Source organism: Aulostomus chinensis, chromosome 5 (genome assembly GCF_037954235.1).
Source record: "Aulostomus chinensis isolate RoL2024-O1b breed Wild chromosome 5, RoL_Achi_v1.0, whole genome shotgun sequence".
NCBI classification, from domain to species: domain Eukaryota; kingdom Metazoa; phylum Chordata; class Actinopteri; order Syngnathiformes; family Aulostomidae; genus Aulostomus; species Aulostomus chinensis.
The window spans coordinates 28024589-28048742 of record NC_141324.1 but is presented as its reverse complement, the minus strand read 5'-3'; the positions used below and the strand labels follow the sequence as shown (position 1 = coordinate 28048742).

The 24154-nt window shown below is 47.8% G+C and overlaps 1 protein-coding gene and 1 long non-coding RNA gene across 4 annotated transcripts in view; one reads left to right on the top strand and one right to left on the bottom strand.

Moving 5' to 3' along the window:
- adcy8 (adenylate cyclase 8 (brain)) overlaps positions 1-24154 on the bottom strand; it is a 58151-nt gene that overhangs the window by 8423 nt on the left and 25574 nt on the right. The window contains exons 6-13 of one of the 2 annotated variants that reach the window (XM_086204403.1): positions 22066-22224; positions 20070-20340; positions 13049-13246; positions 10004-10104; positions 8932-9133; positions 6646-6735; positions 5075-5247; positions 3272-3350 (exon numbers count right to left, since the gene is read on the bottom strand). In XM_086204403.1, coding sequence (XP_086060529.1) covers positions 3272-3350; positions 5075-5247; positions 6646-6735; positions 8932-9133; positions 10004-10104; positions 13049-13246; positions 20070-20340; positions 22066-22224 — 1273 coding nt within the window. The remainder of the gene's footprint in view (positions 1-3271; positions 3351-5074; positions 5248-6645; positions 6736-8931; positions 9134-10003; positions 10105-13048; positions 13247-20069; positions 20341-22065; positions 22225-24154) is intronic. The other variant, XM_086204404.1, reaches the window with a different exon arrangement.
- On the top strand, positions 9141-21344 carry LOC147262034 (uncharacterized). 2 transcript variants are annotated; one of them, XR_015115943.1, is made up of 6 exons: positions 9141-9203; positions 10011-10137; positions 10768-10856; positions 14166-14319; positions 17802-17999; positions 21268-21344. It is a non-coding gene; the product is annotated as an uncharacterized LOC147262034 (long non-coding RNA). The 2 variants fall into 2 exon arrangements; XR_015115942.1 differs by lacking the exon at positions 21268-21344 and having other exon boundaries at positions 17802-18548.

The following is a 24154-nucleotide window of genomic DNA, read 5'->3' as shown; positions in this document are numbered from 1 at the left end:
AGGCGCTAATGTGCCCCTCCACAGGAGGACACGGACCATAAACCTGTTTTTGGAACGTGAAAAAAAAACAACATGGTTGCAATCTGTGATAAATTAATTGAGTAATTCCTCTCGCCGGTGGTGCCGTTCTGCATCAAATCCGACTGGTGCAGGGGTTCCCAAAGTGGGGATCTGGATCCCTTAAGTGGTCATGAGACACAGATGGGATTTTAAATCTTTTCAAAATAAGACCCTGCTTATCAAATACCGGACTGTGCATTTCCTTTGCTGCGTCAGAGGGTGCTGAGAGTACCTCAGCTCAAGAGAAGCCTCTGTAATCGTCTGCTGCTCCTGTAGGAGCTTGGACTTAAAAGGGGAAACGTTGTGTTGTTGGTCGTTGTGTGGACATCTTGTCTTACAAGCAGTTCATGACAGCAACAGCGCTGTCATGAAAGAGGCTGTGAGGGAGAGACATTCAGACTGTCCTTTGTCGTCTCACTCTTAAATGTCTCTTTGAAAGACGACCAACTGCAGCATTTACAATCTGTGTACTCAATGATTTTCTCATCAGTAGGCGGCAGTGGTGCGAGTTTCCAGCCAGGAGACCCTGAAAAGCCTCAGCGCAGGGAGCCGCTGATGAGGACGCCTCATTATTCCAGCAAGAGGATTTATTTACCGCTAAAAGGAGGATGAGTGGCTGCGTTTGAACAAGGAGAAGCGCTGTGTTGTTCCAGCACATCAATGCTCCATCAAGGCCTATTAGTTACTCTGCCTCTCAGCTCAGGTTGGCCCTGAAATCACGTTTTCATTCACCAGCCGCTGCCACATTGAGTCAGAAAGATTCAAGCTTCAAAACCTGTGTTTGGCCTTTGAATCGTGAAAGGGGAGCAATCGCCCGGTCCCCGACACACCCGCTGCTTCTAAGGAATTCCACTTGATAAGTGGAGTAAGAAGCATGAGGCTGACGTGGCAGCAGAGGGCGCTGTGGTCGGCGCCTCTGCCTGCATTCCCAGAGGATTTCATCATCCCGCAGGAGTGGGAGGACTTCTGGTCAGTTATTATCTAGGTTAATGGTTTCGCTGGGCTGTCTCACCCGAAACATGAGGATTTGTAAGATTTTTCTCTTGAAAGGCTGTTTCAAATAATCGGCAGACCCGTGCGCGTAGTGCAGAAAACTGAAAATATTGGGCTCGCTAATCCTGCAGCTTCAGGCGGATTTATTCTCCGGCAGTAAATACAACAAATCAAAAACGGAGGGAACCTCGGAGGGCGCCACCAAGGAAAAACGTCTCCACGCTTTCCTGTTTGATGGTAAAATATCAAATACGACCGCCTTGCAGCGGTAACGCCATTTACCTAAAACCGGGTCTTCACAGCTTTAGGTGGCTCTGACCACATGTGAAACGATCTGGTCGACCCACCAGGAGGAGGACGTCAAAAGTGTACAGAGATCATGGCACGTCCAGGTGGCGCCATGACTGGTCCGCCCCAAAATGTCATGGACGCCACCCTTTCACAAAGTTGGCGAATAGTTTTTGCATAACCCAGCTGTCCATCGCCACCAAACACGCGAGCTACATGTTGGAGCAACCAAGTTTAAGGTGAATTATCATGCTAGAAACCCGTTAAAATCCCGTAATTCACATCTGTCACCTCATCTGACCGTGGTTCTCATCATCATGTGACGAGTGTGGAGGCGGATCCTAGCCCTCCTGCTACCAGTTAACTGTCTCTCTCTCTCCCTCGCTCTCCTCTCACCCTGATTCAGCGCCGCCCGCCCGCCCGCCATCTCCAGCGTCTCCGCTCGCCCGGGCAAGTGGTAGGATTGATCAGAGGAGGACCAATGCCCCGCTGGATGACTTCAAATGCTGCTGCTTTCCACTTTCATGGAGCTACAAAGGACCTTCATTCGCGGCCTCTGACCGCCGCCGGGCCGCCGGGCCGCGTGATCAAAGGTTGCCATAGCGAGAGCTTAAGAGCAGCGTGATGGCAGCGGGTCCCTCCAGGCTGCCTCCATCTCTTCTTAAGTGGTATTATTTACCTGGCGTGTAAATTAGGAGGTTTGTGTCTGGTTTTCTTTAATCTCAAGTGTCTCTCAGCCGCTGAGATCGACGGGGCTCACTGCACCCACCTGAGACTCAACAATCCATGTTTTTCTCAGGTAATTAGATGCGATTTTCATTTTAAAAAAAACACCAACAAGTCTTTTTTTGATGGATACAATACACTCACATATAGATCAGACAGTAAACCTGCCACTACTGAAGTAATGCTGCTGATGGAAGGCTTGGATCACCCAAACAGAACCGTCTCGATGGCGACCGGTGCGATGGTCCGCCTAACTTTTCGCGTGTGTCGGCGACGTGCCAGCACAGGAGCGCCTGTTTTAGAATTCATTTCGTTGAAATGTGGTCCTCAAAACATGACTCGTTATGGACAAATAGAGAGCATTTTGCCTCTCAAGTTTTCACTAATAGGAGTCTTGAGCTCATGAAAGATGTCATTACCTCCACAATGCAGAAGGAGTCAGCCATGTTAATTTAGCTTGACGCTCATGGAAACTGATGGCTAACAACAGCTAAAACATCAATTTATTAACGATCTATTTAAACTAGAACCTGAAACTGATTGTGCCAGATCATCCAGCTGGATTAAGTAGACCTGGATTATAGCAGGTGACCTGGAAAGTTTGTTAAACTGATGTTTTTGGACAGTTTAGCTGTTGTTAGCCGTCAGTCTCCATTAGCTGCGAGCTACATATACGTGGCTGGCCCTTTTCTGCATTCTGGAGTCACGAAAAAGCGATGCAGGAGGGAGAAAGACCTTCGTGAGCTGAAGACGCCTATCATGAGTACTTGAGAGGGAAAATGCATTTTTATGGGGGGTGAATTATAGCCAAGAGCATAACAATTACATTCTTGAGAAAAACAATTCCCTTGGTTATTAGAGATCCTCGTTAGTGAGGCATCTGGGGAATTCACAACCAACAGACTTTTAGTTGGAATCGTTTTCTTCAGGGGGAAAAAAATAAATGTATTTTTAGCAAGACTAAACAAACTTCATCAGTCAATTCAGCACTCGGGTTCAAACAGAAGTGAATTTTCGCCGTTATAAATACGGAAGCGCGATCTGATCCTGTGCAACTGCCTCTCTCTGATGAGATTCTTCTGTCTCAGATCGGTCAGACGCGACCTGAACCTTGAAGTATTCGGCTTTCATGAACTCGTGAGGTGCAGAAATCACTTCGCGTCACAAGTGTAGTTTCGGAGGACGGAACCGTGCGGGTTCTTACCTGCTGGCCGTGGTAAAAGACAGCGAGGAGGAACATGGCCATGAGGAGCAGGGACGTCTCTTTGGTTCCCAGGAAGTTCCTGCAGGAGTGAAAACGAAACAAATGAATCTGAAAGACACGCAATGCTGATGGAAAACCTGCTGTGCTCTGCTTATATAATTAGGTTTATTAAGAAAGCAAAATCCTTTGGATGCAGCTTAAAAGTAGACATTTCTGCTCTTGATTAATCTCAGTTCATTCCAAAATAAAAACCCAGAGCTGTTGCGAGTTGGGACCAGGAGAAGCAGCAGGGTCTCCGGCTGAGCGGCGGATCTCTGGGGATTATCGGCTCAGTCAGGCGCTGAGATGGCACGCCGGATATTTTAAGGAGATTTAAGAGCTTCAGACCCAAAACAAGTGAAAGATTACTGTTTGTTTGTCTGAGCGCTGTAATTGAAGCTAGCATCTGGGCTAGCATCTGGGCTGCACCACCTACTGGTCCACCTGACATTCTCCATCAGAACTGTCAAGACATGTATTTCAGAGGCAAAGTTGGACAGAAGCGTCTCACCTGTCCTGTCAGGTGTATAGTGGCTGGTTGGTGCTCCTGACTCTATAGAGCACTGGCTGGATGGCAGCTGGATGACTCAGGCGACTTAGGTGGCGTGAGGCCATGACGTGGCCCAGCCCGACTCACTTCAACCCTCCTTTTCCAACTTGTCGTCGGTGTAAATCCCCTAAATTCACGACTGAAACTCGCTTCTTATCATTAACGCCAGTCATTGCTAAACAATTTGGGTCGGGGGCTTTTGGAGAGCAGATGAGGCCGCGAGGCACATCGATGGCAACCTTTCCTCCTCTGTACCGGGAACCTGGACCCCCATCAGCCCCTGTGGAACCTTCAGTCAAGCGGCCTTCTGAGGGGTTTCCCAGGGAGATTTCCCTCTTTCCTAGCATTTTTAAAACGTATTTGGTTGTGTCGTTGAGTGCTAATATTGGTATTTACTCCACGTTTTGATCGGCGCTGACAGTTTTATCTTTTAATCTTCGTCCTCTTGTCATGTTGGGCGTTGTGTTTGGAATCTGAAACTTTCAACGATGCCTTTTACTTTCAGCTGAGAACCTGATCGACCTGCAGGTATGAAGGTCACCTGGACCTGATGACATCACCACTGGTTCCCCACCGGTGATCGTCACAGAGACAAAGCGCTTTGATGGATTAATGAGAGCTCCCGCCGAACCGTCACTGCCAGGAAATCAGTTCACACCAGGTGGCGCTGGTGTGTGTACGTGCGTGTGTGTGCGTGATGACGTTCCCAAGCTAATTGGGAGGATTCTGACTGAGCAGGCTACCTCCTGCCGTGAATGTGGCTGCGGCGTTGGGCAACGAGGTAAAATATACAGACGCGTCACCAAAAACGCCGTGCAATTCACACGTTTATGTGACTTTACGCGGTCAGTGTAGCTGTTCCTATTGATCATATCGATTATTGATCACAACAAATGTGATACGACGCGTCACAGAAGGGCTCGGTGTGTTTCAGCCCTTAAATCTCTACAGATGCAATTCTGTTGAAGATGTGATGATACAACCATTACACGCTGCATAAACGCCCTCTGCATCTTAAATATTCAGATATTTACAAAGGTATGATTTTTTTTTGAAGCAAATGTCAAGTTAAAGTTCTTACTCGCAGTTGAAAAGTTCCCTGTTAGCACAGTGGCTTGAACTCGTCTTTGTGACTCTGGGCTGTGAATCGTTGCCGTTACGCAGCAGAGTTTCCTGTCTTGATATATAATGTGGTTAACTGGATCGTGTCTCACTCTGTGTTGTGATGGACGGTGTCGTAGCGGACAAACAGCGAGGTGTAGAACGCTTCGGTCAGCAGCGAGTAGATGGCGATCATCACCAGCAGCACCGCCAGCTTCAACACGGAGTTCAGCCGCAGGAACACGGCACACGTCACCATCGCCAACACCCCCGTGAACACGAAATACTGGGAGAGGAGAGAAAGACAGAAGGTTTTATTGGTCAGGTCGTTCCTGTATTCACACATTCAGCGGTGAAGTCAGAAGCAACAGACTGCAGCTGCTGATGGCGACATCGCAAGGTTCGATTCTGCAGCCGCACAAGCGCTCATCGAGTTCTGCTGCTGGCTGCAAACATCCAGGAGGATTCAGCCTGGTACTGGACGACATCAGCGAGCTAGCAGCCTTATTGTGAGTGTGTTAGCATGCGATTATTGGATTGTCTTCACTGAACTGTGCAGAAAGAGATCCTAGAGGACAATCGCACATAGAACGACAGTTTAACATTCACAAATACAAAGGAAATAACCAGAGACGGATGGGGAAGCTCCTGTTAGCGGTTAGCCTCTGGCACCCTCCAGTAGTACTACTTCAAACTACCAACAGCAGTCTAATGTTGGTGTACTGAGAGCCCAACTCCTTGATATTCCCCTTTCTAGAAACAGCCACGTGTGGGTGAAGTAGCAGAGAAACTCTGGAGCTGAAGGTGGCGCCAGCAAACTGGAAGCTTCCGCCTCCGACGTCCTTTCAAGCCCGACGACGGTGGACCGGCTCATGGTCGCTGGCCCTGGTGATGGTGCGTGGGGCAGCTGACGTGTTCCACCTCTCCAGAGATGTCACGGTAGGTTTCAGTAGGAGTCGGTGACGTGGTGCAGCTGTGGTAACGTAGCATTCTAGCCGGGAGTGTGTGGCGCTGACTGGTCGCTGATTTGCCGGAGAGAAAAGCCTTGTTTTAGTCTTCACGTGGGCAAATCCTGCTGAGCTGAACGGCTGGTTCAGATGTCTCTGTAGACATGAGCGGGGACAGCTAAGCTAACTGGCACCGTTCACGACCAGCCGTCTACAGCAACAACTCACTCTCGTGTGTCAGGGCGCCAGCGTGGCCTTTCAAAGGAGATTCGCATCAATATCAAACATTTCACGACAGCACCACCCACTAATCTGACACCTTCTCCCTCTAATCCCGTACTCTACTCTGCTTGCATGTGTCGCATCTGAAAAATGATTCTTCCTCTGTGGTTCCAGCACATACGCGCAAATACCAGCTTTACTGACCTTCAGAAGGAAACAATCTATGTACATGAGATGATGTGTGACCGAGCCGCGGCCCGCAGCCATAAGAATGCAGCTTCCATACTGACTCCATCACACTGGGAGAGCAAAATAACACCAGATATTTTTTCCATGATGTTTTGATGGCTCCATCACAGGCTGTTGTCTGAGGCGAGACCTCCCTCTGGGCGCGAGCAGATGTCGAGGATGTTTAATTCATCATCTCGCCGCTGTCGCAGAAGTAAAAAAACAAAACAACACAACACAACAGATGGACCTGACTGCAAAATGGAGACAGCTCGTTGAGTTGGTACCTCTGGGTAGAAGCAGATGTCAGGGACGGAGGCCGACTCGTTGTACGTCTGGTTCCTGAAGGTGCTGGACTTGTCGAAGTCACACCACAGCTGTGAGACCAACAGAGGCGGATTACTGTCTTAAACCAGCGAAGCATCAGGGTGAGAACACCCAGAATCCCTCTCATACATTTTTTTCATCAAGCCTTTAATCTTTCGAGGTGCTTGTGTCAGGAAGCCGACGGGAGATAAACGGAGATCTCGTCTTTGCGTGTTGAACCTCATGATGCAGGAGGAGCCAGCAACAACTTCAAGGAGATAAGTTTGCTAATAAAGTCATCAAAAACTGCAGATGTAGTCGCGCTCCAGTCCCTCCAGAAAAACGCGATCATGCCATCGCATAATTCAACGCACAATCAGCCAAAGTCCGCACATTCATGAGGGGGCCGCATTTTTTCAAAGACGCCGCACTTTTACCACGTAAATCGACGATTTCCACACAAAATGCGTGAAATATGTGGGGCTTGCGTGATTTTATAATCCCCGCTTGGTGTTGCAAAATAAGTCACACGTTGCGTTTACTTCACACAACAGCCATTTCCCTCCCGCTGCCCTGGGAGCGTTGTGAAGTGACGTCATCGGAGAGCTGCACACCCCGCGGAGAAGACCTGTTCAAGGCCGCAAATCTGTCCCGTTTGCCATCAAGAATGAGCTTGGAACTTGTTGGACTCATCAAGGTTTCGTAAGTTTGAGCCGTGTGTCTAGCGCAAATAAACCAAGATGAGAAATTCCTGATTCCCAGCAACTTCCTGAGACGCGGTACGTTCGCTTATCACAGCAAGTCATTAGGAATGGTCTCTTCATATGAAGGTCGTCGCCCAGCGAGGACAGAGTGTTGGGGGAAGCACTGTTTATTTATTTTTCATCAAACCGCAGGTTTTGCAAATTCCTGAAATATCACTACATAAAAATCCCGCATATTCCATCGCAATCTTTGAAGAAAACGTGCTGCATAATCAAAGATTTTTGCCCACAACAATCACACACACAAAAAAAAAACCCTCTGCATTTTTCTGGAGGGACTGAAGTTCCTTTTCGCATCTTTCAAATCTGTACTTTTCCCCACAAAAAGAGTATTTTACCTGCTAAATACTCACAAACGTGTGTCTTTGACTCATAAATATGTTTTTTGCCCTCCTGCATGACGTCTTGGTGACTCCAGGATCGCCGATAACAACGATACGTGGCCGGCTCTTTCTGCGTCCTGGAGTCTCAAAGACGTCACGCAGGAAAAAACATCGTGGTGAGTCAAAGGTATTAGTTACTATTTGAAAGGCAGAATACACACTTATAATGCCAAAAAAAAGTAGTAATAATAACTGAAAAAAACAAAAGCACTTCTTTATAAAATACAGTTTTTTTTAACATGTAATCATGATGTAAGATCTTGGTTCATAAACGCTCCCTATCTTTGAAGAATACATGTTTGCACATATTTAAGTATCTGCATGTTTTTCAAGGGTTTTTCTTATTCTGCAGTTCGGAATCATCGTCTCGTCCATCACGCTGGCGCCGCCCGGGTTGACGATGGCGCCGCAGCTTCCCCGATAAATGCAGAATTTTATCTACTCGACGAAACTGTGCTCAAAGTTCATCTCTGTCACTGAGACTTTTTACCCGGGTTGTGACTCAGCGCTGGGGCTGCTGCTGAAAGTGACACCGGAGTTTACAAAAATAAGGTTTTCACTTCAATAAATAATCACCCGACTAAAATCTAGGGCATAAAGTGCCGGAGAATGAGCTGCTGGAGCACTCGGTGCACTCCTGCCGCGGGAGCGTCCCAAGGCGCAGCTTTACTGAGTTTTGTTGGGGTCGTTTTGATGGGTTCTTCAGCCCAAAGTGCCAGGAAGTCTCAGCCTCTCACCCTTTCCCACTTTCAGGACCCCTAAATATATTTCTTCGGGAAAGTTAACTGTTGTTTTTTTCTTCCACTTCAGTAACTTAATTTCTTCATTTTAAGGTTGGTGGCTAAATCGCTAAACTCTGCATTTCAAGTGGATGATGATGGATTTTTTTTATAGCGCGAATAAGATTTTTGATAACTTTGCAAACGTTTGATTTCAACTACATTTCTATGTTCGTCTAAACTATAAACAGCTCAATGAGGCCGCCTGAGCTCCCCCATCATGATGGTCGCCAACAATTAACAGGTTTCAGATTCAGCAGGTTTCCTCCATGAGTTAAGCCCATGCACCGCTTCTAACTCGGGATGGGATTGTTGGATCCGTAGCCGAACATGGAACTCACGATGTTGATCATGGCCGCCAGGAAGTTGATGAGAATTGAGACAAAGATGATGACGTTCCGGGCCGCGTAGGTCTCGTTGATCCAGCAGCAGGATTTACGCAGGACCAGAGGGAGACACTTGTAGTCCTCCGCCGTCGTCACGATGACGAGGCAGGAGTGGAGGACGATGAGGACGGAGAACTGGATCACCATGGTTACCATTCTGCGGAGTATAATGAAGGACAGAATAAAAGTAACATCCATGTTGGGATCAAAATCCGTTTGCTAAAAAAGTAAGCGAACCGTAGAACACTAGAACCGAGAGGCGCTAATTCACTGAGAGGTGCAGTTACACCGGGAAATTGGCTCACAGCGTCGCAATTCGCATCTGGAAGTGCGAAGAGATGAGGGAGAATCGTCTTTACCAGAGCACAACCACTAGCTGTTAGCTTCAAGCTGCGTCATGAAAGCCAATTAGCATGAAGGTTCTCCCGGCACCAGCGGCGTGCTGTGGGTGTTTGCACACCGCATTTCACCACTTCAGTGGAACCAAACTGGCGGTAGATTTCGGGATGATCTGGCAATGTTGGGCTCAAGCTCAAGGTTTTTGACGGGGATTGTTAGCACTGACTATCCTTCATCAGATGCTGAGTGCGGCTAGCATGCTAGCCATCTGTGCTAGCCTCATGAAGTTTTGTTTGCTTCAGGCTTTAACTCAGTGGATCAACTTGAGGCTCAAATGTTGAAGCTTGTGGTTAAAATGAGATGGTGTCATGAGATGTTAGGTCCTGTTAGTAAGCTAAGCTAACTAGCAACTAGCTAACTAGCAAACCGCGGCACTTGGCAGCAACCATGACCAGTCAGAGCTCATGGTCCACAGCTTGATGCGACGTCATCCAATAGAAGGCTTCATCTGCAGAAAATAATTAAAGGTTTTAAAACCTACATTCTGGCAAAAATGTATTTTAACAGTTTACGGCTACTTGTCATGTTTGCTTTGATGCCTGAACCAGAAACTGAGACAGTGTAAGCTAGTGGCGCTGCAGCTAACCTGTGGCACAGAGGAAATTCAACTGTATCAGTCCTGCTTTACCTGGCAGAGGGAAGAAGACTTTGAATGGTGGTGATGAAGATGAGCACGATGAAGGCGCACACCAGGTTGGACTTGAAGACCTCGTCCCTCATCTGGGAGTACTGCGCCGCGAGCAAGACAAGAGGGAAGAGGAGGTGAGAAGATACACCGACATCTTTTCAGACTGACAGATAAGACGTTAAACTGCACCACAATCACACCACCATGTTGCCACAGACGCATGCAACGGTTCAACCACAAGCGTTAGAGAGAGACAGGAGCCGGTGGGTTAGCTGGGGGTCCCGGGGATGCTGTGAAGCTGACAAGCACCATGCTAGCTGTTAGCGGAGACACAGACAAAGAGCGCTGCCCATAAATACGCTGCACTAGGAGGGGCCCTGGAGGGCCGACGCAGTTATAGTCTGAATTTTAGAAATATCGAGTAGTAACAGTGTCATCTGCCCTTTCATGAGCGATCAAGATACAAAGTACAACATCTAGAAACTCTTTAACTCCAATCCAGATACACATAGTACATGATTTCTACTCACGCAGGTGCGCAGTAATTCTACTTGTACTATATTTGTGTTGCTTCTTTGTGAAGAGAAATTCTAAAGAACCAGTTCAACACTTCTCTCACGTCTGACTGTCAAACAGCGGTGGGAGGAAATTAGCTTAGCATAGCATAAACAAACGCACTGACTAAAATGAAAGCTGGCTCTGCTGCCACTACAGGAAGTGAAACTGACTTTTGACGGTCATCATGTTGTCTTCTTCCTGCCTAGAATCCCAATAAATGTACCGTCCAAAACAACGTTGAATTGGAAAAGGGTTCCAACAGTTGCAATCTACCGAAGCCCAAAGCAAGTTTTAGGTAAGAAATTGGCCTGGTAACTTGTTGGAATTAGACGTTTGTTTGTCCCACCACTGCAGAGACGCTTTAACGGTCCCAAGATGGAGGATAATACGGATAATGAGGATATTAGCTTTTCCTGAAGACTCCAGACGGATGAGTCACAGTCCCAGAGCAAACCCCCGTGACCCCCGCTGCCCCGTCCTCGCTCTGTCTCTTTCTCAAAGGGTGCTGGGAAATTAGCAAGAGGATGCGTCACGTTTCATCACAACTTTGGCAAAAACAAAAAAAAAAAACAAAAAAAAACAAAATAAAGATTAAAAAGAGGGAGGCCAACAGCAAATCACTGCACACGACTGAAGAGGTTAAGAGGTTGACCAGAAAAAAGGAGGTTCATGAAAAGTTCTGATGGGATGGAGGGGGGGATGGGAGTGCGGGGGGGGGGGGGGGGGGCAATGTGAAGGTCAACTCAAAGGTCAGCTTATTCGTGAAACAAAAATAAGAAGAAGGGACAAAAAAAGCTGCAGAAGTGCATTGCATTCATCAAAGAAAAATAACACCAGAAACTTTTTTTTCCGGCTGAACTTCCACGTCTCATCGCCGCCACGGAAAACGTCAGAAACGGTCGCTGAAGGATCTCCTGCTGTCGTCCGCAAACGAGCTCCTGCTGTGTGGCGTCAAGTGAATCTTCAGTCGGCGTTCATTAGTTTACCTGCCAAACGTTATCTGCCTACGCGCTCGTGTGGTGAGCAGCCGCATCCTAGTGGTCCGGCTGCTGTTTGGGGGTCAACAGCGGGGAAGTCCAGCGTTGGCCACCACATCCAGACGTGGAGGCGGGACATGAACGCATCGGTTTGTTTTGGCGAGAATATTTCATCGCTGTTTTCTCAAGAAAATCTCAACGGGGAGCTAAAGTACAAATACGAGTAAGGAAGTGGGCTGAAAGCAAACTCTTGTTCTTATCACTCACGAGAATAAACTCGTGTCTCGAGCTCGGCTCCGTTTCTTAATTTCCTAAATAAACGTCCCTATTTTTGTTTTACGTCACGACAAAAAAAAAGAAGTCCCAAAAAAATCCTCCCTGCCGTGTTCACGTCCAAGTGAAGAGGCTGTGCTGTAACTGAGAGACACGGAAGTCCCAAATATGACAGAGGATGTCAGTTAATTCTTGTTTTCATGAATGCAATGTGATTCTGGAGGGGGGGGGGGGGGACAAAAGAAAAGTTGAAGGAGTCAACTTTTTTTCCCCACAAGACTGTAAAAGGGTCCATGGACGGTTGGTCATGAGTAAACTGAAGGAGGCTCAACGTTTCGCCCTCCTGCATCATGGAGCAGCGCTGACGGAGCGAGTCTGCAGGATTGAGCTCCAGGAAGTTGTGCTTCAGAGGAGGAACAAACTGTTGTTCTCCTCAGTTCCTTCAATTCTGAGGGTTCCCCGTGGAAGCCTGGAGATTTGGATGCTTGTTTTCAGCCGCGCAGCCTCAAACGTGTCACCAGAGAACTTTCAGTTTCGTCATATCAACAAGTAAATCCATACGAGCCAAAAGAGATTTTTGCGAGCCGGCTAAACCACATTTAGTCCACGAATCAGATGTTTGAGAAGCTGACTTTCATGACTCGTCCCACATTTTCGGTCTTTATTGATTTGAATATTTAATATAATGATGCCGACAAAAAGGCCTGAACGTTTCCTTTTTTTTTTTTTTTACCTGGAATGCCGGATTCTCTTCACTTCTTTTAAAATGTTAAATTCGCTGTCTCTCTGAAGATCTCTTTTCTCCTTCCAGTCTTTGTTGTTTTACTCGTCTCAAACATTTCATAAACAATAAGAAACGGGCAATCAAGCTTGTGTACAAAAACCTGGAAAATTATTCCACGTGTTCATGCAAGTTAATTATTCTGGTGACACTCTTGAGACGCCGCCCGCTGGAGGGAGGGAACAAGTTACGGGGCAAAAAAAGACTCGGGCAGCGTGTCCATATTACGTTCACGTAAACACAGTTTGTCCCCAAGAATTAAAAAAATAAATAAAAATAATAATAATCTCAATAAAACCTCAAGTGCCTTTAGCTTACTCATGATGGGGGGGGGGGGAGAAAAAAAGAAAGAGCCTGTTATCGTTTTACGTCTGCAAATTTCCATCTAAGAGTAGATGTGAGGAGGGAGAGAGAGAAAAGGAGATCAAACAGTCATCTGACTAAAACTCCAGCTACCTTCTCTTCCAGGCTGGAGTCTTTAAACATCAGTGAGAAAGGCTTGATATGCTCTCTTCTCAACTTATCGCCACTCCGTAAGTCGATGGCGCTCTCTATTCGCTTGTTAATTTCCTCAGGACCAGAGTGGACATGCAAAGCTTGTGCGAGATGGTTTGGAAGCAGATTTATCGAATTTCTCGTTAGGGCAGCCAGAGTCTATAGGGGGAAAGCACATGCACATAGAATGAACCTGCTTGTCCCCCTTTTGTTTCATTCAGAACGACAAATAAAAGAAAAGAACAAGACACACAGTTACGTTTGGTTTCATACGGAACAGAAAAGAAAGGAGAAACAAAGAGAAGGGAGGACCAAAATGCAACTTCAGAGCAAGTCATGCATCTCATTCACTCGCAGCCTGTTGATGTTGGCGGTGACCACACACACACACACACACACACACACACACACGGGTGAGGGTGAAAACACACAGCTGAGGGAGACAATGAATGACGGCCCGAGCCGAGCCGTCACGTGACGCTCAAGGTGTCCGGCGGAGGACGCGTCAGCAAAAAAGAAAACATCTTTCCACCCTCTGGGCTTCAGGCCTCGTCTTCTCAAGAACCCTTTCAAAGCCGTCTGCCGTCCTGGGGATGTCTCAGTCTTTCAATCACAAATCACGAGTCCTTCAAGATCCCAAAAGCTGCTCAACTCCTTCCTGATGTTCCCCGACAGCCAGTTTATGAAAGTAAGACTCAACATTAGTCAGCAAGGTCCTACTGGAAACCAGTGGCTCAGGGTGAGCGCAGACCAGTAGGCTGTGGTCTTCAGGATGGAGCCCCCAGTGAGCAGACCTCCCACCGGAAGGCCCTGGCCCACTCAGACAAGCGCTGTCCTTTTTTGGCAACCTCTCTCACACACCTCCATCATCGCGATCACTTCCTGCACCCGCGTGTGTGTGTGTTTGTGGATGGTGGATGGAGGTGCGTGACAGATTCAGTTTGTCTCTGACCAATCACTCGCCGTCACGTTCAGAAACGCCATCCATCACACGGAGACTGTCAGAAGTTCCTCTGCAGGCATTAAAGGAGCTCAAACATGTTGCATTAATGAGGCGTTTCTGTCCTGGACGTCACAGCTCCCGACGATACCTCCGGCCCGCCGCCAGACCAAGATGGAGGCAACAGAGGGAATCGAACCAGCGATGCCCCCCCCCCCCCGTCACAATTGTCTCACGTCTGTGCCGAGAGACACACGTGTGGACGCCGCCTGATGCAGACGCAAGACTATCGGTTGGTTTGGTTACTTGATGTGTTTTTTTTGGTGTGTGTGTGTGTGTGTGTGTGTGTGTGTGTACAGTAGCTGTACAAAATGTAATATAACTTGTGTTTCCCTGTGGAGCCCAAAAGCAGTTGTGGTTCTCAAGTTCTGAGGCCTTTTGTTCTCGACGTCCTCGTTCTCCATGTGATGGCACAAGATTCACTGAAGATTCACTGACAGCACACATGAATAATTTGCATCGACACCACTCCAGACTAAAAGCTCTCTATCTGGAGGTTTACAGCTTCATAAAACCTCTAAGTTTCTGCTGAGCTGTCACAGTTTCGATGCCGCGGCGCCGCGTCTTTCTGGTCTCTGCAGGAGCCTGCAGCTGAAATCTGACATTTCCTGAGACTGGCTCAGTGTGACGCCGCCTGGAGCGCCGCTCGGCCGCACCGAGGTTGCACTTTTGATACCTTTGTATTCTGGAAATGCCAACATATGATAGCAGAAGAAAGGGCAAGTGGAGGTGGAGGAGGATCTCCATGTGCTGGATGTGGCACATGTCTGCTGGTGTGACAGATTATCTGCTCCTTTACAGCCAGGAACTATAATTGACTGCATCTTGTTTGGAGCCGCTGCTCTTCAAAGGATCGTGAGCGAGCGGTTATGTAAAACCCCAACAAGCTTCGGGGCGAATGGCGGATTTGGTCCAACGCAGTGAAATATCACCACATTTATTCGACAGCAGGGATCGACACACAACCAGTCCATAGAAAATGGATGGAGGATGGATCGACACACACACACACACCAGCTCCCCTCCGATAGCTCAGCACAGAAATGAGGAGTGAATAAAAGCGAGAAGTTGTGTATAAGGAACGGCGTGAAGAGACAGACAACAAAACTGACATGATGACTTCCTTTTGCACCTCAAAAACTGGCTTTGAAAGACACGTCTTGAAAAGCAGAAAGCATTCACGATGACTCAGTTGATGGTAGCCAGGAAATCCGAAAGCCAAAACACTGTTGGTGAATCGTCCAGAGAATGAATCGCGTCTGCCTCCTTAAACAACCCCCTCGCCCCCGCCCCCCAAGAGAAATTTGGAGTTACTAGGTTCTGTAAGAACCACAAAGTCCTGCACTCTGCATCACAGCCGAGAAGCCATGATGGAGTCAGCTGAGACCAAAGGTCACATGACAAAGATTCTGTGAAAATTCCTGAGAACTGCAGGATGAAAAAACCTTTAAGAGCTGAAAACACTCTGGACCTGATTCAACCGTTGGTAGGTGGCGCTATGGGAGCGCTGTGCGTTCAGCCTCATTCTGGTATTTAGAGGAGCGTAAGCACTGGGCTAAGAGGCCGTCATTAGACACCTGAGTATTCACAGGTGTGGTCCAGGTATGACGTCACTCAGACCAATCAGAGAGCCTGGTGTGTTGTTCCCTCTGAACTTGGACTTGGATCGGGGACTTGGAGTGCTGTTGTTTGAGTGGGGTGGGTGGATCAGGTCTGGGAGGAGGTGGAGCAGGTCTGGGAGGAGGAGGAGGAGCAGGTCTGGGAGGAGGAGGTCTGGGATGAGGAGGAGGAGGAGCAGGTCTGGGAGGAGGAGGAGCAGGTCTGGGAGGAGGAGGTCTGGGATGAGGAGGAGGAGGAGCAGGTCTGGGAGGAGGAGGAGGAGCAGGTCTGGGAGGAGGAGGTCTGGGATGAGGAGGAGCAGGTCTGGGAGGAGGAGAAGCAGGTCTCTTCTGGGTCTACGTCTCCTGCTGCTCCTCAACACCAAGGCACCATCACCATCAGACCAGCCTCAGGAACACGCTGGAGCACCTGATGGAGCACCTGGACTAGGTTCACTAGCTGGATAAAGCATGAGGACGCCGGACGTGATGATGTCATTAGCGCCGGCGTGCGCCGCGATTTGATAGAGCCTTTGTTTCGAAAGGTCGTAAACACGCCAGTAGTTCATGTCCCAATATGTATTTCTCATAATAATTCAATTTATAAGTTTATTCAAATAATAACTGACGTAGACTGGGGCGAAGAATTAGAGAAACCTGGGAGGAACGAGAGACGGCTGAGAAGACAAAGGAACCCGTGTGACACCAGAATTTGTCGTTTTTGATACAAATCAGCAGTGCGATGTTGGTCGTGGGCTCGATGTGGAACAATGTGTTCCGCCTCATTTGCCTGTTTTGGCAAGTTTATGTAAAACCTGATTTTCAGCTCATTTGTTGGAGAGATGAAGGAGAATCCATTCCATGCTGGGACGACGACGAATACAGGAGACGTTGTTCTGTGAGAGAGGGATCAGAGCGGCAGCAGAGGTGAGAGCAAAGCTCCCAAACACCCTTCAGCCAGTAAAGAACTCTTTTGGAGTTGGATCTGAGTAACTGGGTCTTGTGAGGAAACACACAAGCTACTTTGAGGTGAAAGCGCTGTGACAGTGCTGTGCATCATGGCCGCCAGCAGGCACACAGCCAAGCATGAAAGAGGTGAAGACACTCAGCCGCTCCTGGAGCCTCCCGGAGCCTCCAGGAGCCTCCACGGCGGTGGGAGTCCCAGTTCAGTGCTGGAGTTCCTCACCCAGCTCGTCTGACCGTGACTCCTCTAAGTCTGACTGGCTGGGCGACATCGCTGGAACCACATCCATCCTCCCTGATGAGTCCTCGTCAGCCGGCCAGCCGTGTCGTCGTCACAACATCCAACACTTTGCTTTCCAAGTTGTTGCCAAAACTGTGGAAGCTTGATGGAGGTTGTTTGACTATGATAGTGAAGTACTGGCGGTTCCAGAGATACTGGATGTAATGACGGCGCAGCTAAAGGTCTGCTGATGGGATCATAAACCCTCAGGGAGTCACCTGCGTGAACGTCCGTGTCTCCAGCACAGCGGGTTGATAAAAGCTACAAGGCTTTAGAGGCCCCACAAAGACGTTCTCACGTCAACGGTTAAAGCGGTAACTGGAAATCTTCTCCCTTCTTCGTCTGCCTTGTCAGGCCCGAGTCGTGACTCGCAGGATCAACAAGCTTTGGCCCCATTGATTCTTCGATAACGGAACGGCGTTGACAATGTCGACGCTCCGACGTTTAGTCTACATTCTTCAGTTGAGCACCATGTTGACTGTCAGAATAACGGCTGAAACAAAATGAGATTAGCACTTAACCGTTAGCTCTGAAGCTAGAGACGCCCTTTGACCTTTGACCTACTTTTTCCCAAACTGGTGTGTGTGTGTGTGTGTGTGTGTGTGTGTGTGTGTGCGTGTTTATAAGTGATTAGTTGGACTTTACACTGTGGCATGTGAACAGAAACATGAAGGAGATACTCTGACATGTTAAAACCTTAATGGAAATATTCAGAAGAAGGTAGAGAAGTCACATTTCACCTCACAATACTGCCCGAAACAAGCAACTGCCTTCATAAAAATAGCTGGATGAGAACACACACACACACACACACACACACCCTAGTATTTTGCCATCACTCCAGTGATGCTGAAAACTGAATCCAACCAACAGGACGGCAGGACGGGAACCCAGAGGACACAAACCCAGCGGAGTGAGAGCCGAGTTAAGACATGAAAGACTCCCAAACTCCTGTGAGGAGCCTTTGATGTGCACACAGACGCTGACAGGCTCTCACTGTGCCACAAACAAAGAAGTGACACTTCTCGGAATCAGCGTGAATCCGCACGTGCCCAGTGAACATCAAACGCTGTGAGCTGCACACATTCTCAGAAACACACCGGAGGTAACGCAGAGGTCAGTGGCTGCAGGGAGGAGTCACCACAATCTTTAAGAAAACGAAAGGGAATGTTTTGCGGCAAATGGACATAACATCATTTTTCTGCTGATTGCTAGCAACAAGACCTGCGAATGCTAGCGGGGTGTTAGCTTGCTCATTTAAGTTTTGGTTTCTCCTAAAAAGACAAAGTAATTTTCAACCGCGGAAGGACACATCTGAGCTGGTGGCGAAGTTCCGTGTGATTTGCTGACACGGAGCCGTTTTACGCGGCGGCGCTGACCACAGCTTAGCATGGCAAAGCCACCGGCTGAAGATGGAGCCTCCATTTTGCTGATCAGTAGGGTTTGTTAGGGTAGAATAGATCTCACGACACGTGCAGGAAGGTGAAGAGGGAGGGACTTCACCAACAGTCTGACACAAAATGTAGATCAAATAAAAAGCTAATTGCCATCGGATGGATTTCAGCTAATATGTTGAGCTTTTCTCCACATGGAGCCGCAATACAAGTGGAAGCCAGCGTGATTGACTGTCCTGTGTTGTTTTTGGGTTCAGTATCACAAACGACAGGTCATCCTGGGTCTGGCATCTTAACATCTCCAGCTACTCTCCTGCTCAGCCTCCAGGAGCAGCAGCAGGTTGCTCGGTGCCGCAGGAGGAACACTGAGTCCCGGCCAGACGGCGTTGTTGATGTGGCGTTGGTCGTCGGCCAGTAAGCAACAGCTCGTCCCCTCAAACAAATCAGGGGCCACAAATGTGGCCTGAATTTGAAGCTTTACCCTGCTTCGTCCTGAGCTACGACACGTGACGACACGCCTGTGAAGAACTTGTGTCTGTGCGGGCTCGTGACCAGCACTTTCCTGGAGTCAATCCCAGGGATAAATAAATCTGACACCGCAGGCTTGATCCGCCATGTGGGCGCCCGCAGCCCCCAGAATCCCTCCGCGAGAGTACAGCAGCTGTCCCTGCACCCTGAGAGTGTGTCATCTGACACCTGCCAGCATGCAAGTAAACCATGTTTAGAAAAGCAAGATGATATAAAAACTCTTACAGACTCAGTATGAGAGAGATGATAGAAATCCGTCCGCCGATCGGCTGAGTTGGTTTTTACAGACCGCCTCTGTTGCACATTTAGCGGTAAAACGTGAAGTCTTCATGCGAACACGTGTATCGTCTCAAGTCCTCACGGTACACATTTAAAACATGGCATTGATATCACAAACACAGTAGAACTTGGGACGTTTGTGATCCTCAAACACATTTTTAACTTTTTTTTTTTTTTTTATTAGTATTATCATAATTCATTCTCTTCATCTTTAATCAAACCAGATTTGAAGCAACTTATTTTAATTAGAAAAACTGACCCGAACTCCGTTCATGCCTCCACCTTGTTTCTGTGGGCTGTCACCATGTGTCTCTTCCCTTTTAGATAAAAAGGCTCAGTCTTTATACCACAAAGTTGCTGCTGGATGTGTGAAAGTATTAAAAACTAGGTTGGATTTGTCCCCAAACACTACCCCCCCCCCCCCCCCCCCTTCAGACACTCCATCTCTGAAAAAAAAAAAAAAACAACCCTAAAATGCCACCATGACGCCTGCAGGGCTGACTCCTCGTCACAGCAAGAAGACACAAACGAATGAAGACGGGATGAAGAGGATGTTTAAATGGGCCACAGCATCAGAAGCTCGTCATCCTCACAGACAGACAGGCTGACATGCAGTGACGTGTTACCATGGCAACACCATCTCTCAGCAGAAAGTCATCCACTCAAGTCACAGGAAAACAAATATGACAAAAACAACCCCCCCCCCCAAAAAAAAACCCCAAAAAAACAAAAACCAAACCAACCAACAAACAGGCGAGAAGATCCCATGCACCGTGGAGAAACGCCCGTCTGAACCACTTCAGTTTTCATCTCTAGAAAGTTCTTTACGCCCCAAATTTAAATGAAAGCAGTTTAATCACAGCTGGTTAAGATGGACGTCTCTCACAGTGTGATAAAGTGCACAACCCCGACACCACATCCAGGCAGCGGCGGCGCTTACGTTCTGCTTCCCCACGATGTTGTCAAAGGGAAGCTCGGGGCTCCAGGATGCCTCATTGAAGGTGGCGCTGCTGGCCCGGCGGTCGGCCGAGCTGGCTGCCTCCTTCATGATGTCCTCTGGCAGGGTGAGCAGGCTCTCCTCCGGCTGCTTGATGAGGTACGTCTTGATGTTGTGGCGGCGGAGGAAGTCATTGCGATCCTTCCCGTGGCCCTCCTCCACCTCGTAGTCGCCATTCAAACAGTCCAGGGCTGCTTTGGAGATGTGGATCCGCCTGCAGGGACGATGGAAACACCGGAAACTAATGAGACATTGGCAGCGGTGAAACTGCGTCAGCCAACAGACGCAAACCTGCAGGGAGTCAAAGCCCCTCGGCTGCCTGTGGTCGACCCCCACAGCTCTGGTGTGGTTTCCAGCTCGTCCAGACAGAACAGTCACAGTTAGCAACCAGCTGGAGAGCACAGGGGAGCTGTTAGCGGCTGAAGTGCCAGAGAGAAGCCTGAGCGGTCGGTGGAGAGCGAAAACAGCAAAGCGAGGGAATATTTGGGTCAACTTGAAACTCGAAGTTGCTGCCTTGTTGCTTCTCTGTTCAAACTGACCCGCAACAAAAAAAAAAATGATGGTTTCAAATGATCTTTTAGGATAAGACTTACATGAGTTTGTGAAGTCAGTACGTCCGTGATGTTAGCATACACAGGCAGCTAGTTGGCTAGCATGAGCAAGTTGCCTAGCGATGCCTCGCACGTAATCACACATATCAAACTAATATTTGTTGTTAGAGGGCTCACAGCATTGTAAGAGAGTTTAGTGTTTATTTTTCAGCTGGTTTTAAAAATATTGGTGATTAAAGGAATATTTCCCAGCATCAATATTCTCGGAGTGACTGTGCAGCTGCTCGCGGAAAATCAGGACTTCCCTGAGTCTTTTCAAATATATTTTTGGAAACTTTTAAAAGGTTACAATAATTTACAGTTACGGTAACCACCAAAAAAAACAAAACGTGTCCGATAAGTTTGTGACAGTGACATTAACAAAGAGTGGTTTTATTTAATCCCACTGAGTTAAAACCAAATTGCCTATTTCAGAATATCGACGCGGTGACATCTTTGCTCCACCGCCACCTGCCATCTGGTTTAATGATTGACAGTCTGCATACATTTACAAAAAACAAACTTTTTTCTTTTCTTTTTTTTTTTTACAGTGCAACACAGATAAACAGGGATACAAGAGAATTCTGCAGGATTCTGTCTGAACCAAAGAAACCTGAAAGTTGTTTTCACGGCTGAAGCCAGAGGTGAGCTACCAGTCAGGTAAGCAAGCAGGCGAGGGGGAGATGGGAGGTGAGTGGTATGTTGAACGTAATTGATGCAGCACGTTCTTCCTTGGATGTAATCAATGACCTTATCATGAACGTCACGTACAAACCCGGCACGAGAAGAGCTGTCGTTCTGCTTCTCACACAAAAGTAATTAAACTGACATTCATTCATCCAGAGATGTCACTGATACCTTGCTGGGGGAGTACAAGCAGAAACGTCTAATATCCGACCCAGAGTTACTGTTCAGACAAAAAAGTCCCATGTTGGACACAGAATACGTGCGCAGCACCTCCAAAGCTCCATTGGAACTTGGGTCAACAGAACCAGACTGCTGCTACTGATCATGAGGAGGAGGAGGACTCCTGCTGTACACACCAGCATCCTGGACCTGAGCTAGCTGATGCTAACACTCCTCACCCACTACCAGCTATTGTGCTAAGCTAACCAACATCCTTGACCTGAGCTAGCTGATGCTAACACTTCTCACCCACTACCAACCATTGTGCTAAGCTAACCAACATCCTGGACCTGAGCTAGCTGATGCTAACACTTCCTACCCGCTACCAGCCATTGTGCTAAGCTAACCAACATCCTGGGCCTGAGCTAGCTGATGTGTGTGATGATGCTTCCAGGTGTTACACCTCATCAAAATGACCTTAAGCCTAGTTCTGCTTCACTCACCCTGGGATCCCTCCCGACTCCAGCTTGTTAGCGATGTCCACGTCCCAGGACCAGACGTCAAACTGCCACTTCCTCAGTCCCAACACGCCACACAGCACCGAGCCCGAGTGGATCCCGATACGCATGTCGATGTTGTGTTTCGTACGTGATCTGACATACCTGGGAAAAACAAAGGAGGTTGCCAGGATTATAATACCTCGTTAGTATGATTAGAAGGTACACTTTGAGGAGCAGAGGGGAACTAAAACACGACACAGCAGTCACGTCATACAGAACAGCAGCTTGAAAAACCAGAGCCGACTTTACTGGATTGTATAACAGGATTTAATATTTTAATTTTAGTTAATATTTTAGTTTAATATTTTAATTTAATCTGTCTTTGTTGATGAAATGGAAGGCGGGCGAATCCGTCGTTCCCTCGAGACACTGAACAATGGCTTGAAAAGTGTTTTTGCAGGCTCTCTTGATGGCGATGATCTATGGGGTGTAAAAAGGTCATCAGCTCGTGATTTAACACTACGAGACATTTGTGTGAAATTCTGTTTTAATTAACTTGGTAGTTTTACAGTTGTGTGCCATCATGATGACCTTTGACCATAACAAACAAACACACACACACACACATACATATGTTGAGCATTTTGTCTGAAATGTTTCGAGGTTTACTGTCTGTTGGCATTAATTCAGCAAATTAATATACATGAAAATGACCTTAAACACGCCAAAGCATGGATGACGAACGCGCTCGTAAATCCACCATGAAATGAACACGTCATGTTCCCTCGCACCAGTGCGCTCAGCAGTAAGGGAACAGCTTTACACACACCATAATACATTGGTTTCTCATTTCACATTGGAACACAATAAAGGCATGACGAGCGGAGCCTGAAAAAGGTCTGCGAGCGGCAGGCAGGCCTGTCACGCCCATTCCTGCCTCCCGGCCTCATTCCATGCCTCATAACAGCAGTGATGAATGTGAGGTGAAAGGCATCCTGGGAGTTTGTGACAGGTGCTTGAAGTGGCTGGGCTGCTGAACGGCACCCAGGGCAAGAAATTAACACACACACTGCAGTTAGTCATCATGATGTGATGTATTGACTCTGCAGGGGAGTTCCTCACCTCCCTGTGGAGGTCAGAGGTCACCCTGGCTCACCTACACGCACGCCGGCGCTTCAGAACAACTCCTGTACTTGGACATAAACATCATAGAGGTGCTTTGTGCTTCATTTCTTTTAGTTCTGTTTTTGTGGACTTGTCCACCCTACACCCTCCCAGCACTAACTTACGTCTACTTCCTGTCCCCTGACCTGCTGCCTGCAGAGCATCACCCAGTGTCTGCAAGGCTAACACTAGGAGGCTAGCTGACGTTCGCTTGTGCTAACAATCTCGTGTTGCATGGCTTTAGATGTGAAGCTTTGACTTCCCAACACGTTTCCTTGCTGCTGCTGCTGCTGCTGCTGCAGCCCTAAATAGAAGCAATGCAACGTTTCTGGTTTTAAAACCCCTCAAATCTGCCAAGGATCATCTGAAATGTGATTTCCGCTCCGATGAAGATCACTTTCTCTCTTCTGGGCTTCGTGAGCTTCTGCATGCGTAACATCTAAAACATGATACCAGCGCCAAAAGTTTTTTTCTTCCCTCCGGTGGCGTGTGGATGTGTGATACGGGGGAACACTGTACATTTACTGTACAAACTCAGCTTGAGGCAGATTCCTGTGACTGCAAATGTCAGAGGGAAGCTACTTTTAGCTCACAGAAAGAAGAGAATTAGCAGATGCAGACACCGCCGTCCCCAAGCTAACAGACCTCCTTGAGGCCAACTCCATTTGATTTGTGGAGAAACGTTGTGGCTCTCATCCTCTGTATATTGAACATATTTACAGCTGAGGAACTGTTCAAAGTTCAATATTTGTATAAAAGTCGTGGCTTCACAAACACATTAAAAAAATCTATTTGACCATGAACCACTAAGAACCCTGTAATCGTTTCCTCCGTTGTCCTGAGAGCGTCTGAGCCGCTGTGAGCCATGAGGTGTTTTCTTCATGATTCTGATTCTGAAGGGTGGAGGTGGATGCACAGGTGTAGAGGG